Below are 16,828 nucleotides of genomic sequence, written 5' to 3'. Positions count from 1 at the left end.
GAATGATTGTGCTTTATTAGAGCTTTCTTCAAAAGTAGCTTGTACAGTTCTTTAGATCTTAAAGCTTTGAGAAAAAAATTCAGGAATGTCTTCTTATCTCTTAACGCTTTTATTTATCTTGGGCAGGAATTTGAGCAAGGCCGCCGAAAAATTTTACATAAAAAAAGATCTAACTCGGTTTTAGTCCTAACCGACAAAAATTATTCGTGGTTTTCAAAACCGTCGGAAAATAACTTCTCCTAAAATATATTAGTGTTTTATTACTCGAAATAATATAATTGGGTAAGGTTTTCTTTAGGGTTAAATATGTTTTTAGTCCCTTAACTATCATGCGATTTTAGATTTAGTACATTTTTCAAACTTTGGTACACTTTGATCCTTGTCCTTAAGGAAACTATAATTTCTCATCCTCCAAAACCAATGTCGTTAAATTTAATCTGATGTGGCTAACAGTGTGCCACTTATGATACCAGCTTACTTGCCCACTGTGTGCCACATTTCTATTTTTTGTATGAAACTCACAAAAGGGTTTTTAAAAACATTTCCAACGCCACTCCCACGACCTCGCCCCAACCCTCTTCACCCTTATCTCCCCCACCTGCACCTTTGCCTTTGCCACCGCCACTATCGATTGCTTATCCCTCGTCAAATACGTCTTCCCTGTCGATCGACTCCCTTAATGGACTTGTTCCCTCCTCTTAACAAAAATAAGGTCTCCGATTCTTGGCCGCTCTCCAATCTTTGCCCCTCCCTTTACCATGTTGGAAAGAAGTTAACAAAGAAAATTAGGGACTTTAAAAAGTTCATCAAAGAGAGAAAAAAGTATGCACCACTCCACTGCATTGCTACTCTTCCTTCAAAGACTTTTCATATTCTCACAGAGAAGAATGTATGAATTTTGAAAGTAGAAATCATGCTTATGATTAACTAATGGAAGCACTAAAACATGATAGGGTTGCCATGATTGAATTGTATGGGATGGGGAATTGTGGTAAATAAAATTAAAACAGTTAACAAGAAATAATTAATTTTAGAGCGTTAAATATACTTCCCAATGACTTTAATGGATCCCGCAAGGGTGATGACACCATTTGATGTCTCACGAATTTGTATTGGTGGCTTCCTAGGAGAGGTAATTTTTCCTGAATGTCCATTTGCAGTTTTTGGTTTGTTCATGGAGGACGACCCAACAAGTCTCTTACTTCTTCTTTAAGAATCTTTTCACAATTAAAGGTTATTGTCACTTCAAAATATATTATTATTATTGGCTGCATTTTCTGATGATGTAGTCCTAGTGACTTGAAAATAAACCATACGCAGTTTGGGTCTATGCCAAATATTGGATGCATTTTATTTTCCAAAGAGTGTCGAAAGTCAATGACAATGCGCTCTGTTCATTTTCACATTAACCAATGGTGAAGTTTAAACGACAACATTGAGCTGAGAGAGAGTAAGTAAGTAAACCTACGGCTTCCCAGAAATGACAGTGACACAATCTTTGCATCCTTGAAGCTTTTCATCGGCGATGAGTGACCGAACATGGACCGCGACCTTGACGCATCAATCTTCCCCTGCTTCCATGGGGAAGCAGCGTTGTAACATAGAGACACATAAGTAGAGTGAATCGGAGATGAATTCGGTTGCTTGAGAAAGAAAGTGTGAAGAAGAGAGAGAAATTGAGCGAGAGAGAAAGTTTCTCAGTTTCCAACGTGTCACACCGTTAGCCACCGCAGTTTATTTTTAACGACATTAGTTTTGGAGGACGATAAATTACAGTTTCCTTAAGGACAAGGATCAAAGTGTACCAAAGTTTGAAAGAGAAACTAAATTTAAAATCGCATGATAGTTGAAGGACTAAAAACATATTTAACCCTTTTCTTTAAGTATGTTTTCGCATTATGATAAATTTTGAATTTTATTGATTTTTAATAACCCGAGGTACATGTTAGTGTTAGTGCAACATAAAAGTGTCTATATTCAATTTAGTTTCTATATTTGAAAATTTGACTCGATTTAGTTCCAATTATTTTTAAAATGAAACAATATTTTTTCGACTAAATTGAATCAAAATTATAAATGTAAAAACTAAATTAAATATAAGACACTCTCATGTAACAATAATACCTAACATTATTCTAACTCTTTATGTAATTGTTAGGTTACACAATAACCTATCACATTGATGAAGACATGTCAAAAGAAATGAAAAAACTAAAAAAATGAGAATACTACACGTATACAAATATGGCATTAGCACCAATTTAATAGAAATAAGCTAATTAAATTATTTTTAAAAATTAGAAAAATAAATTACATGTGAAATTGAATTTTTTAAACAAATTACAAGATCAAAATTGAAATTAAGTCTTTTTATTGTTATCAACTTGTAAAACATATTTTAATTAAAAACTTATTAAATATTTTATAATGAAAAATAATAAATATTTTATAACAAAAGTAGCCAAATAGAGAAAGATCGGAAATGAAGTCTTAATAAAAATTCATATTTAATCGTGGTTAATTAACTCTAAATTTGGACTTTTTCTAAATCAATTTTATGTTATGTTTTTTTATGGGTTTTGAATCCTTGTAATGTAACATCCTAAATATATAACCAATATATAATATGGTAGTTCACAATTATAATATAGGAGAACAATTAGAATTTAAATTTGAAATTAAGTACAAGATTACAGTTATCCACGAATCCAGAATTTAAATCATTAAGATAAAAGGTCTAAACCTTAATCTTAGACATAAAGAGTATTTCAAGATACATAGGTTCAACAAGGAAAGGAACTCCTAAGAAGACTAAGCTTGCAACATCATCTTCATCCTCCAACTCTTGCTCAAAGGGAACCTCTTCAACAACATCTGCTCTCATCCAAGTGGATGATCATCGCAAGAGAAAGCATACCCAAGCAACATACAACACAAAAGTAAGGGTGAGCTAGGTAAACAAACAACATACATATCGTACAATCAATCAATGTCATCATGTTTAATAAAATATAAAAAAAAAAAACAAAACAAGCAAGGCATACCATTCAATCCATGCATCAAATACTCAACGCGACTCACCCAGATATGCATAATAGTCTGGCTATCAGTCGTCTTTTCACTTGCATAGTTCAACTGGCCCATCCCCAACACTATGCAAGGTAAATTCTCCAATCTGTCTATGTCTAAACTCCAAGACTATAGACGAGGGCCTCCCTCTACTCTCACCACTCACATTATTCTCCTCTATATGAGTCTGAACAATGCTTTGAGTGTAGGGATAGACAGATCATTTCAAAGCTTCCGACCTTATACAGACAACAACACCATACATATAAATTACTCAATTACAAAATAAATATACCATAATCCTTATAAACTCAACTCATCCAAACAATCATATGAACGTCGAACTCTTAGCAGGTTTTACACTTGCAGTGGTACTTTACCCAGCTACAACTTATCCTACTCCGTCCCCTAAAGTGGATCTTCAGATAAGGATGCACTTACTTGCTAGCTCAATCATCTTATCCTACTCTGTCCCCCAAAGTGGATCTTCGGATATAAATATAACCACTGAAGCTACATCCTTCCTACTTTGTCCATTAAAATGGATCTTCGGTAAGGACTTCCCACTCTCCACCACATAGCTTTCTCTCTACGTGAGATCGAGACTATTGAGAGCATTGGAATGAACCCCTAAGTCTGAGCTCCTACATTCTTACAAACCATTCTTGACATTTTACATTCATACAAATAATACTTTATACAAAATCAACAAGAAGTTCCTACTTGGAACTCTATTCCACACCTTCCATTCATAATTGTACATTTCAATATATTAAAATCTTTAATCCTCTCTTAAAAACAACTTCTAAATACTCTGCCACTACATATTTTAAGAGAAAACATCACTTATTAACTCAATAACCTTTAATTACCAATACTTAAGTAATTCAAACAGCTTGGAAACCATCATCAGTGACTCCGAAAGGGTCCAAAACCCCCAAAACGATATAAAGAGCGCCCAAAAATGATACCCGGAACCTTGAAAACCACCCAAAACCATCTTGGATGATTTTTTGACAACAATAATCGATTATCATATGTAATAATCGATTATTTACGAGAGTTTTAAAAAAAAATGACTTTCTGACTAGAATAATCGATTATTTGATAATCGATTATTCTTATCAATATTTGACAGCAACCTGATTTTTCTAGTTTTGGTGCATTTGAGACACTTCCAAATGATCAATTTAAATCTATAACACTACTATTGATATGAAATACATTTATAGATGAAAGTAAAATATTGCATTGATCATTGGATAGGAATTAGATGTACTAAACCAACTCATTCCACTCTAAAACATCAAACTCAATAACTAGAGAACCCCAAACCCAATTCTAACACTTTGTACCTGTTTTGACCAATTTGGTGACTCAAACAAGTCACAATCCACTTGCTAAGACTACCCCAATGGCCCAGTTAAACCCAGAACCCCTAACTCTCAAATTCATTACCTTACTCTCTCTCAAAAGGCCTAAAACACTACCAAACCACCAAGTTCTCTATCCAACAACTCTTACAATAGTTTCATCACCACAAACACCTCCAATATTCACAACTCCAGAAATCCAATACACCAAAGAAGGCACATCAACAACCCAATACAAATTTACTAATTCATCCTAACAAAACATGCAACTCAAGCCATCAAAAACGTCATTTATGTCCAAGCAACATGCTAATTCATAAAATAGCACACATACACAGCATACCACATATTTACAGAAAATATCTAGCTCCCCTTACCTGGAAGTTGAGCAGTACAACTTGCTAAAACACTCTAAATAGGACCCCACACAACGGAGAACCAAACAGGACCTACAAATCACCGCATTGGTGACAACCAACAACTCTTAGAGCTAGAATAGGATAAGGAATGAAAAGAAGAATACACAAGGCACATGCAAGAGCAAAATCGCATACCCTAATTTTAAGAACAATGGAGGAAAAGGGCAAAACCACTTACCCGCTATAGAATGCAAAACCAATTGGTTCAAGTCGAAACTCTCGATTCCGAAAATGCAGAATCACCACCCAAATGACAATACACTGGTTCAGTTTCAAGATTTGGTAAAGAGAAGATAGAGAAAGTTAGGACTAAAGTTGTAGAGAGAGAATATGGCTTTGAAGAAAATGTGCAGAGTGGTAAAGTTGATCTGGTTTATAGGTTATAATAAAATAAAGAAAAAGTTTTTCCCCTTAATTTAATTTCTTTTCTTTCTTATTTAATACATGCCTATATATATATATATATATATATATATATATATATATATATTTACATGTCCTTACATGTAATCCAATGGGAGCGTCAAAATTTGCTTCCAAGAGTCAAAGCATAGCGGCGTTCCTGTTAAGCAGCACCTACCGAACCCCCAAACGGCAATAAGAGAAACTTATTTTGTTTTCATCTTCCCTTTTGTTCCGTCCGTACCTGAGAAGCAAAGAATGGCTGTGACTCCCAAAATTGCTCCTTCCATGCTCTCTTCCGACTTCGCCAATTTGGCTACCGAGGCTCAGCGCATGCTCGACTTTGGCGCCGATTGGCTTCATATGGACATCATGGTATTATTATTCTTCTTTTCTTAGAATTTTGTTCCATTATATACACTACTTCGATCATATCACTGTACGATGTAGAATATCTACATCCTTCGGGAAATATCGAACTTGAAGTTTACAGAACTCAAAATGTGTTGATGATCTCACAATTAGGCCTACCAAAAGTGCTAGGACTGAGCATCTCTAGGCATCTGTTTTCTTCTATTGCATGCTTCTAATTTTCAAAACATTTTTCTTGTCAGAGATATGCAACTTGCAATTTTTATCTTGTGGAATTATCTCTTATTGTTATTTGTGAACCAAGTTTGAAAGAATGTTTCATTCTTACTGTAGTTGTGAATCTAGTAATTTATCTGATTGCGCATGTTTTATTTTGTCAGCAGCCGTGGCTCCTGATGTTCTTTTATTTTTGGTTTATTTGCAGGATGGGTAAGGATACTCTCGTGCTTTGCTTATGCTGCTGACTTTGCCCCTTACTACTCAGATTTTCATTGCCTCAAATTAAATCGGATTTTTAGTTGCATTTCAGTTCATTCCCTTTTGTTGTTTTGTCCAGTTAATGTTATCCATCTTCAAGGATGGACGGGAGTACTTGTAGTTCTGATAACATTTTAAGTTTTGATGTCCTGTTAATAATACGTGGCACTTCCCGTCACGTTGATGTGTTAATTTTCTTCTATATTTATAACAATGAATTTGAGTAAGGAGTAATTAGTTTGTTTGTAGCTCTTTGAATAGTATTTACCATATACCTCTGTTGAACATGGATCCATCAAATTTTCCCAGGCATGTTTAGTTTCTTTGAGTGTGCGAAAGGGAGGCATAAATGGGAACACAATCACAAATTAGTGTAGCCCCAGTGATAAGAATTTTTGATGAATGCTGAATGATCTCATTGTATTTTGTAGAGGTATAGTTCATTGTACATATTGTATTCTAAAATGTGCTTGTCAATAAGACTGACATATAAGCTACAGTGGATGCCAATATTCTGTCATGTTCCATAATACCAGTATCTGGATCAAAACAACCTCGTGCCCTTAGTATAGGTTCTGCCACTGTACTCATCTGTGATCAGTGCTACATTTTCTTTTATAAATTTCCCCAATATCAACTACCTGTATAGCATTGTAGTCTGCTATTATTTCCTTTTTAGTTACCCCAGTTTTTGTCTTCACCAATTCTGTTGGCTATGTAGTATTTTTACGCATCAAGATATACTTTTATCTATGCTACATAAGTATGATGCATATTTGTTTGTAACCCATTTATGTTTTTGCCCATTAGTCATATAAAACATGTAGTAGATGCTGAGAATCTTCAATTTTCGAGGCCATTTTCTGATGATGGATTTCTAATTGAATCATAATTTTCTTCATGTCCTTTTCTTTGCTTTTCAAACAAATGAATTCTTTTGTACTCTATTGACATTGGACAGAATGGCTAAATGCTTTCATTACAAAAGTGACATTTTATGGGACAATATGGGTATTTGACTATGCTTGTACTGAGTTGGATGATAGTCTAATTGAATGAAATTAAGGCAAACATTGTACAGCTTGGCAATAAAACAACCATCTTTCAAGGTTCTGCCTGCAAGGGTGTGTGAAGTGAATTTTGTTCATCAACCTGACTTGGTCTTATGGAGACCTAGAGTCACCTCATGTCTGTTTATTGGACTTTACTATCTTCATGTGTGAGCGTTTGGTCATTAAATTACTGAACATGTTTCCTTTCTTTTTCCATATCCTTCTATTTCGTGCAGGCACTTTGTCCCCAATTTAACTATTGGCGCTCCTGTTATTGAAAGTTTGAGAAAGCACACAAAGTAACCATCTTCCTTTTTCACTGATCTAGATGATTTTATTTTTTTTGTGCCTATTTACATGATATAGAGTGCATTTTAGTCATGAATCATTAACCCTTGCAGGGCATATTTGGATTGTCACCTTATGGTTACAAATCCTCTTGATTATGTTGAACCCTTGGCAAAAGCTGGTGCTTCTGGTTTTACATTTCATGTTGAGACAGCAAAAAGTTTGTCCTTATACTTCCTTTGGTTTGTCTTCCTCATATGCAGTTTTTTTCAGCCTACCATTATTTAATATTTTGTTGTCTACTGTCTTAAAAGTGGTTCTTGTGGATAGATGACTGGAAAGAACTTATCCAAAGAATTAAGTCTCATGGCATGAGGCCTGGGATATCATTAAAGCCTGGGACTCCCATTGAAGAGGTTTTTCCTCTGGTAAATATTTTCCCCTTTGGTTCTCACATGGTCATACCTATATAGCTGGATTTTATTATCATCTTTTATCTTCTGCGAATATTGTTACTGTGTGCATAAAATAGAGATTTGATACAATATCTCTGACCTGAAGTTCTTAGTCTCAACAAGGTGTTTTTGTTCTTGTGTTATAATCATTGTTCTCTTCACAGGTGGAAGCTGAAAATCCTGTGGAAATGGTTCTTGTGATGACTGTAGAACCTGGATTTGGAGGACAAAAGTTTATGCCAGAGATGATGGATAAAGTATCACCACCCTTTTTCTGATGTTATGCTTGGTGGCTGACAGCTCTTGTCAATTATACTAGTTTTATCTATTTTTTCATTAATTCTTTTTCTCGTTTGAATTGTCAAATCAGGTACGTATACTTAGGAAGAAGTATCCATCGCTTGACATTGAGGTATCTCAGCCTATTTTTTTGACTGACTTTTTGTTTCAAGTTAGATTCATATTTGTTTCATGGTTTTAGACGTATTAGATGATTGTGATTTTTTGCATGCTTGATTCTTGAACTTGTTAAATCTATTGAATTTTAATTTTTTATATTCTTGTCACTTATTTAGGACAAATAAAAGTTGTCTTTTATTTATTTCTTGTTTCTGTAATAGTGCAAATGAATCCGCAAAACAATCGATATGGAATAGGAATCTCTGTAACAATTATTACTCAAGATGGATATGAAAATGAGGAAGGCTACCTCATATTAGTGATACAGAAATAGAAAAAACTATTGAGTATGGAATGGTTCCCAAAGATAGGTCAGAACTATGTCATGCATATCTGCTCTCTGTTCTCTAACTGAATTCTATATACAAGTGTCTAAACCATTTGAAATCCTGTCCTAAAATCGTTATTTTGGGTCTTGCACATTTCCTTCCCTCATTTATTGGATCAGCAGCCACATGTCCTGCTGCAGCTGAGCTGTCCAAGCTCTCTTTTTGTCCTCAAAATTAAGTCAGGGAATGCTTGCAGCAAAACACTGATCTTCCCAAGTTGCTTGAGATTCATCAAGACCTTCTCACTGGACTAGATGGTGCTAAATTTGTTGACTTCCTCATAGAATGGTTGTTCTTTGAAAGACGGAAGCTAGTTGAAGAACAGGAGTTTGATTATCAGTGGTGATGAGTAATGAAACATAAGGAGTAGAATGATCCCCTTTACACCATTTCAACTGCAAAGAGTTAAAAACATAGTGTATTTTTGTTGCATAGGGCAGTAGTAATATATAGGCAACTTTTCTCTCCCCATCTAGAAAGGGCCCAAAATACTCACTTAACTTTTGGTACTTCGTAAGAGCCACTGAATGTTGCTAATAAGGTTTCACCAGCATAGTATTCCCTACTTGGAATTCAAAGTAATTCCTCGTTTCTTTAGCATATTTTTTCATATGGTCTTGGGGTTTGTTCAAATTCCTTTGTAACTTATTGTTAGATATATTATATCTTAGATAAATATCTTGTTTATCTTATCATTATCTTTTATCTTTAGTTAGTTTGTTATTATTCCTTATTTGTATTTTAGGCTTAGCCCATATTTCTTCTATTATAAATATAGTACCCTATGTGTATATTCAACACAAGGGAGACTAATCTTGTACATAGTTTTCACTATATTCAACATGGTATCTAGAGCCTAATGTTCTTTTGAGAAAAAAAAAAATTGTGTCGCCTCCGTCACTACACTCGCCGTCTACCACTGCCATTGTTGGAGTTTCAATTTCGACCGACGACCACATGGTTTTGATCATTTCGGCCAGATGATCACCATCCAGTAGACGACCGCCATAAGAATTTTGTACCTCTCTACAAAGTCTTTTTCATTGTTGTCCATTATTTGTTGTCATTGTCCACCACTGTTCCTTGTGAGGGAGTGTCTGTTTCTAGTTGCTTTGATGAATAAAGGAGATCATTCTTTTGAAGAGCCAGATCTTCCACCTTCACTGTCTATCATCAGCACACCGTCATTTTCGTCGTTCCGTGAGGGGGAGTCTGTTTCTATGTGGTCCAATCTAGTCCCTACTGTCTATCGCTATCAGCCACTGCAAGTCACCATTCGTTACTGATGGCAATCTAGTCCCTGCAGTTTGTTGTTGTTTGCTATTGCAGGCCCCCATCAGTTAGTAATGGCAATCTAGTCCTTGCAGTTTGTTGTTGTCCGCCACTGTTGACCATCGTCCACTACTATGGTAATTTTTTTATCAAAGTCATCTTAGTTGAAGTTTCGTGGTTGTCCACCACGGTCCAATATTAATCTCCATAGTTTTAAGGATTTCTCTCTCCTTTTCATCTTGGCTTCTTCTGTTGTTGTCTCTTCTGACCTCTCTTTTGTCTTTGGTGTGTTTGTCCCATCAATATATGTTTTTTCTCCCATGGCAAAAATGGCTTTTGTTAGTTTATTTATAGTCATGATAGCTCTTCAACAATGGCCTCTTTATCCACTAGATGTCAACAATGCATTCCTCAACGAAATTTGTAAGAAGAGATTTATATGAAGCAAGCTCCCAGATTTGTTGCTCTGGGAGAGTCTTCTAAGTTGGTATTTCGTTTTGTATATTGTCTTTGCAAATCATTAACAATTTGGTGTCACTCGAATGCAAAAGCATAAATTTTCATTAAGTCTTTATTGATTATATTAGTAACAAGCTTGGTACATACAATTTGTATTCATCAGCTTGAAGGGGAGTGTTAGGTATATTATATCTTAGATAAATATCTTATATTTATCTCTTACCTTTATCTTTTATCTTTAGTTAATTTGTTATTATTCTTTATTTGTATTTTAGGCTTACTCTATATTTCTTCTATTATAAATAGAGTATCTTATTTGAATATTTAACACAAGGAATGTTAATCTCATACATAGTTTTCACTATATTTGACACTTACCAAGGACAACATTCTTTTGTAACGAACTAGTCTTGAACTAGAATAGGATCTTTTGAATCAGGGACATATTTCACAAAATGAGGAGGATCTCTTCCATAAACCACCTTGAAAGGTGTCAAACCACTATTATGATGATAAGTTGTGCTATACCAATATTTAGTCCAAGGTAACAACTTAGCCCAATCCTTAGTGAGTCAAGCGTAAAGCATCTGGGTTACTTTTCCAAGCATTTATTCAATGCCTCAGACTATCCATCTGATTATGGATGGCATGTTGTACTTATATTCAACTTCGTGTCACTCAACTTTAACAAGTCTTACCAAAATTGGCTAGTAGATATAATTATCATAAAGGTTTTTTGCTACTTGTTTATTGGAATAATCAGTTTTCAGTGTTGAGAAATGAACATATTTTTCTAACCCATCAAAAACCACCATGATCATTGAGTAGGCATTGGGTGGAGGAAGTCCTATAATGAAATCTGTGGCTAAATCTTCCCATATTTGCTTAGGGATTTGCAGAGATCGTAGTAATCCTGAAGGCAGTGCTGTGTTTGTTGTGGCTTGCTGGTGGGCCAAACAAGTCTGAATATAGTGCTTGATGTCCTCATGCATGTGCCATTAAAATTGAGCATCAATTTGAACTACGGATGTCCACCTATCAATGAATTGTGACACTCATTCAAAACCTACTTAATGAGAATATAGGGAACAACCAATCAACATTTCCAGTACAACAATTGGCCATGGACTGAATAATTGGGATGAAGGGGTCTGTTTCCCAATCACAAGGCCATAATAGATTTTATTTTAGGGTCTACATTAATGGCCTCTTATAAAACTGATAAAAACTGAATTTTTGGTTGGAACCAGGCCACGAAGAAGGATCTAAACAAGGAATTGACAACTATATTTCTCTCCGTGGTTTCTATTCAATCATGAAGCCATAACCTAACAACTTGTATAGCCATTTCTGCTGCTCAGGTGCTTGGACTGCCTAATCTGTCAAACTTTTGAGGCTTTTGTGATTTGTTGTAATCACAAACTATGGCCAATCTCTTCTCAATTGCTTTTCATTCGGGGGAAAGTGTTTAAACATTAGAAGTTTTTGGACTAATTACAGTGGGGCTCGGAAGAAGGGTTGGTAGACTAGTGGTCTTAATGGTTTGAGAAACCATAATTCTAGCAATATTGAGGCTTGTCTTTTGAGAAAATAGTTGGAGGAATGATGTTTGGTTCTGGACACATATTTCTCTTCATATAGTTTGGCCAATGAAACAGATTGAATCTGATAGGATATAATGTGTATGATAGGAGGAAACACATTAAGAAGTAGTTGTTAGTTAGGTTGTTAGGGTGAGTGAGGTTTCCTTTATATAGTTGGGGGGTCCTGGTATGCAGGGGACTTTTGGAGAATTTTGTAGATTGAGCTTGGGCTCTTTGTGAAGGGAAACCCTTGGAGGAGAGAGTGGTCTCCTATTTTGTATTCTTTTCGGTCTATACAATAAAGAATATTACTCTTCTTTCTCTTTTCAATTCTGGGTTCCTAACAAATTAGTCCGATCTGCTGGATCAAGAAGGTGGGGAAGCAAGGAAGGAAGAGTTAGTGGCTTGGAAAGATTGCCCAGCGAATAGGGAAGAGCTATAGCTGAAATAAGGGACACATTGCATGAATTCAGGGAAAGCTCCCAAAAAATCAAAGACATGCTGCAGAAGTCAAGAATCCATGAAAGGGGATCCGAAGGCAGCTAGAGCTCGGTTAATGGAGAAAGAAAAGGAAGAAAGGAGGATCCTGAAGAGGAAATTAAGGTAGAAAGGGAGGAAATCCACAATTGCTAGATAAAAAGAGGGGAGTTGTCCATATTTGAAGGGAATGGCACCCAAGGCCACACAACAAGGGCAACATATGTTTTTGAATTTCAGAACATCAAAGGATCAACGAAGGTACACCCAACACTCAATAACATGGAAGAAAATGCAGTCCAAGGGTTCAAGACCTGGCAACAAAAATCCAAGAACCTTTCTTGGGAAGATCTTCCTAAAGCCCTTTGTAGGAATTGTAGGGACAGAGAATGCAGCACGATTTTTGAGAAGTGTGCAGGTAGAAAACGAAGTGGCATTGTTGGAAAATGGGCAACAAGTAAACAACAAGAAAGGGTGGAAGATTACATTCAAGAATTTGAAGTGGGAAACAACAATAGGGGTGAATTTTGTTATGCTATTGATGCGCTGCCTAGCAATAATACACAACATGGTGGTTTATGGGACATGGATATTGTTTATTACCATAAAGATATTGGCATTCTTGAGGAGGGTGGATTGATTTCTTGATGCCAATGGCTGTGGAAATGCACGGAGAGTTTTACTTGAGAGTTTGGCAGCAATAACATAGATTGGGAGTGGGGAAAAATTCATTCATGACTTCAAGATATTGGTGTCACAAGCAAATAAAACACTAGAAGATCAATTGTAGGGATACTTCTTTGCAGGACTACAATCTAACATTCAAAATCGGTTGTCACAACAGGATCCAAAGGACTTTGATTAGAGATAAGCAAATTGCTCTAGATGTGGGAGAAAGGCCAGCAATGAAGAATCACACCCTTTGTAGGGAAAAAAAACCAAAACAGAAGGGAGATTTGTAACAGAAAAGTATAGTATGATGTAGGAGGAAGGGGATGCAACAATAAAGAGAGTTGAAGGTGGAGATGCAGCCAAGCAACATTTTTTCCCAAAATCAGATTTTTACGTAATATGAATAAGAATTCATGGTTGAACTTAGATGTGATAATGATTGGAACATCAATGACATTGGAATTTTGGGATTCCAAATTACTGGGTTCACTGGCTACTGCATGCAAATTCTAGTCTGGAGGTTTGGGTGGTGGTGGAGAAGAGAGTGATTTCTGTATAACAAACTCTGAACCCAATAAGTTGGAATTTCAAAGTTCCAATGTCATTGATGTTCTAATCATTATCACATCTAAGTTCAACCATTAATTCTTATTCATATTTCGTAAATCAAGTGCTCTCCTATTTTGTATTCTTTTTTGTCTATACAATAAAGAATATTACTCTTCTTTCTCTTTTCAATTCTGGGCTCCTAACATAATCAGAGTGGTTGGGGTCTGGGAAATTATATTTGTCTTGTATCTGGTTTTAGATCACCCACAAACAGTCCAATAATGATTCAGAGGTAATCCTCTGGGCCCTATTTGCTAGAGCTGTGGATTGGATATAATATTCATGAACTGACCCCACTTGAGTCAACTTAAAACAAGTGAGATTAAGGACACTTATACGGAGAGAGTCCAAATTCCAGCTCAAGTGCTAGAGAAAAAGCAATCCGAGAATGAAATGAATAAGTGGTAGTCATAATCTGACAAGGAGGAAATACATCCTTGTCTAAATGGATTACAGCAATCGTTGAGCATTGATATTCAGGTAGGCAATAAGAATAGAAAAAATGTTCAACCTTAACAGAAAAAAAAAAAAAAACAGAAAAATCCACTGGAGAACATCAACGTTGTCAAAATGCAGAAAATCAAGCTTAATGATGCAAACTGAAATGGATGTGAAGTGCTCGTGATAAAAAATTGCAAATCTGGAATGTGTGCTTTAGGAAAATATCAACAATAGATTCAATCATTTTAAAACGGATAGAATATTCTTTCTCATGAGCATCCAAAACTTAAAAGATATGTTATTAGTATATAATTCTCTCCACCACGTGTTTTCCGCCATTAAAAATATACAACGAAAGCACCAAATGTAACAGTAGCAATGAACGTGCAAAAGAATTGATATGGAAAAAGAATCTTTGAAAATATTATTACTTAAGATGGATATGAATTACAGTGAATAACCCTACCTTATGGTAGCAGTAGAGATAGAAAATAGTGCATGAGGAATACAATTAGAAGATCAGAATTCAGTCACGCATACCCCCTCGCTCTCCTCTAAACGAATTCTATATTCTAGTGTCTGAATCATTCAAAATGTTTCAGTCTACCATTAATTATTTTAGGCATTGCACTTTTCCTCCTAGCCACTTGTCCATCTGCAGTTGAGTTGTTCAAGGTCTCTTGTATATACTAGTGTCAGCTTTCACCATGAGAATAAGAGGCAAATTAAACATGAAGATTGTGTACTCATAGGAATCAACAATTCTTGGAAGTGTTTTTCCAAAACTTGTAAGGAACATGAAAAATATGATAGTCCTCAGCCACTTTCCCGGGAATTTTTATAAACATCCTCGTAAGTGCTACTAATGCACTCATGGAGATTAGAGATGACTAAGATCTCATTTGGAAGAGCTTGTTTACATTTTATTTGGACTTATGATATACACTCATGTCTAAGTATATGGGAAAGCTTATAACATTAACTTATCTGAATATGTTCACAAGTTATTTTCAGCTTATTTCTCGAAATCTCTTAAATCCTCTTCGATTATAAACATAACTTTTACGAAGCTCTTGATACTATTCTCAATAAAACAAAATTGTAGAATGCAAATAAAAAATTAAAAAAAAATAAGGGTTATTATATTTTATAAGCTACAATTCGTTTATATTCCAACTAAAATCAAATTTTTGACTAAGCTAAATGAGAGTATTTCTCTAAATTAATTTACGTCTAAGCTAAGATATACATAATCATTTATTTTTTTCCTTGTATAAGTGTTCGTCAAGAAGTTTATCCAGGAAAAAAGTGTTATTCAACAAGTCCTTAAATGAACTGTTTATCCAAAAGGACTTTAAATGCTTGTTGTGTTAGCATGCTCATGAACACTGGTAATAATATTATTTTTTCAATAATTGAATCATGGTAAATTTCGATCACAGGTTGATGGTGGTTTGGGGCCTTCAACCATAGAGGTTGCTGCATCGGCAGGGGCAAATTGCATTGTTGCTGGAAGTTCTGTGTTTGGTGCCCCTGAGCCAGCTCAAGTAATATCCATGCTGAGAAATTCTGTTGAGAAAGCCCAGCAAACCTTGATACAGTAAAAAAAAAATGTCTCTTCAAGTTTTTGTACACTTCATAACTCATCAATCAATATGCTTGACGTCAACATTTTCCTGTGTGGAATAAAAGATCAGATGACTTGATAATGTTTCTTCACATTTCTATATCATGTGTGCATTTCATAAATATATAGAGAAAAAGGGGAATGAATGACAAATGCAACTGTCACATGTATTCATGTATCTTGAGAGAACACCGATTACCTAGTCTATTTTCTTGAATAAAGTTCATTTTTTAGACTCATTGACGGGTAAAGGTATCACATAAAGTTAATACTAAGTCTTTAAATCTTGGATGGATGGAAAATGTATTGGAATATACATCTCTTGACTTATTGGGTGATCCATGGATGAAATGTTCCTAGTCAAATGTTTAGTTCTTGGCCTAATAATCTTCCTCAATAAAGTTCATATATTTTAAATTGTCCCTACTTTTTTGCTGTTTTATTTTTTATGAATATCTTTTTTGCAATCGTCTTTATTCTCGACACAGCATATTAGAAGTGCATTTGGGATTGGATTTGTCTCCCTTCTACTCCCAAAATCAGCATAAATTTCTGTCTACCAAGAACAGTGTGCAGCATGTGTACTCTCATGTGCATGTGCACGCTTTATTATGCCCTTCATTCATTCCCATGCTTTGATCATATGGAAAAACATGCTTTGAAAAGTGAGTTGAACTCATTCTCAAGGTCAGGTAGGGTAAAACAAATATTATTCATCTTGGGGTAATACCACATTATTTTATGTGACCTAATTTCATGGCTTTTTTTACTCTCATGCCCTGTTTTTGTAGTGGATTTGGCAAACATCAAGTCAATTTGTATTAATGTAAAATCAAAACCTTGCTGAAAACAAAATATAGAACTGAAAATTGTGTTTATCTTTCCAATTAAATGAAACTGAATGTCCTTTTTATTAAAAAATATATTAAATAAAATAGTGTAAACAGTATCGGTTTTCATTATTTAAATTCCTTAACTATTTGATAAAAAAAA

The 16,828-nt window shown here is 35.0% G+C and overlaps 1 protein-coding gene across 1 annotated transcript; it reads left to right on the top strand.

The window, feature by feature from the left end:
- Nucleotides 1-5,371: 5,371 nt before the first annotated feature.
- LOC106753979 (ribulose-phosphate 3-epimerase, cytoplasmic isoform) lies at nucleotides 5,372-16,074 on the top strand. Its single transcript, XM_014635898.2, has 8 exons — nucleotides 5,372-5,638; nucleotides 6,060-6,064; nucleotides 7,401-7,463; nucleotides 7,566-7,672; nucleotides 7,783-7,880; nucleotides 8,072-8,164; nucleotides 8,278-8,319; nucleotides 15,651-16,074. Exons 1-8 carry the CDS (start codon nucleotides 5,522-5,524, stop codon nucleotides 15,810-15,812), a joined length of 687 nt encoding a protein of 228 aa, XP_014491384.1. The 5' UTR covers nucleotides 5,372-5,521; the 3' UTR covers nucleotides 15,813-16,074.
- Nucleotides 16,075-16,828: the final 754 nt, after the last annotated feature.

Source organism: Vigna radiata, unplaced genomic scaffold (genome assembly GCF_000741045.1).
Source record: "Vigna radiata var. radiata cultivar VC1973A unplaced genomic scaffold, Vradiata_ver6 scaffold_7, whole genome shotgun sequence".
In the NCBI taxonomy this organism is placed as follows: domain Eukaryota; kingdom Viridiplantae; phylum Streptophyta; class Magnoliopsida; order Fabales; family Fabaceae; genus Vigna; species Vigna radiata.
Note: the sequence above shows the minus strand (reverse complement) of the source record. Positions and strands in the feature narration are given on the sequence as shown.

What these genes read in the sequence shown, in the direction of transcription:
- LOC106753979 (XM_014635898.2), top strand. Translation starts at nt 5,522, where the DNA reads ATGGCTGTGACTCCCAAAATTGCTCCTTCCATGCTCTCTTCCGACTTC. An exon ending in TTGAAGAGGTTTTTCCTCTG is followed by an intron (nt 7,881 to 8,071) that starts GTAAATATTTTC and finishes TTCTCTTCACAG; the next exon opens with GTGGAAGCTGAAAATCCTGT. An exon ending in TGCCAGAGATGATGGATAAA is followed by an intron (nt 8,165 to 8,277) that starts GTATCACCACCC and finishes TTGTCAAATCAG; the next exon opens with GTACGTATACTTAGGAAGAA.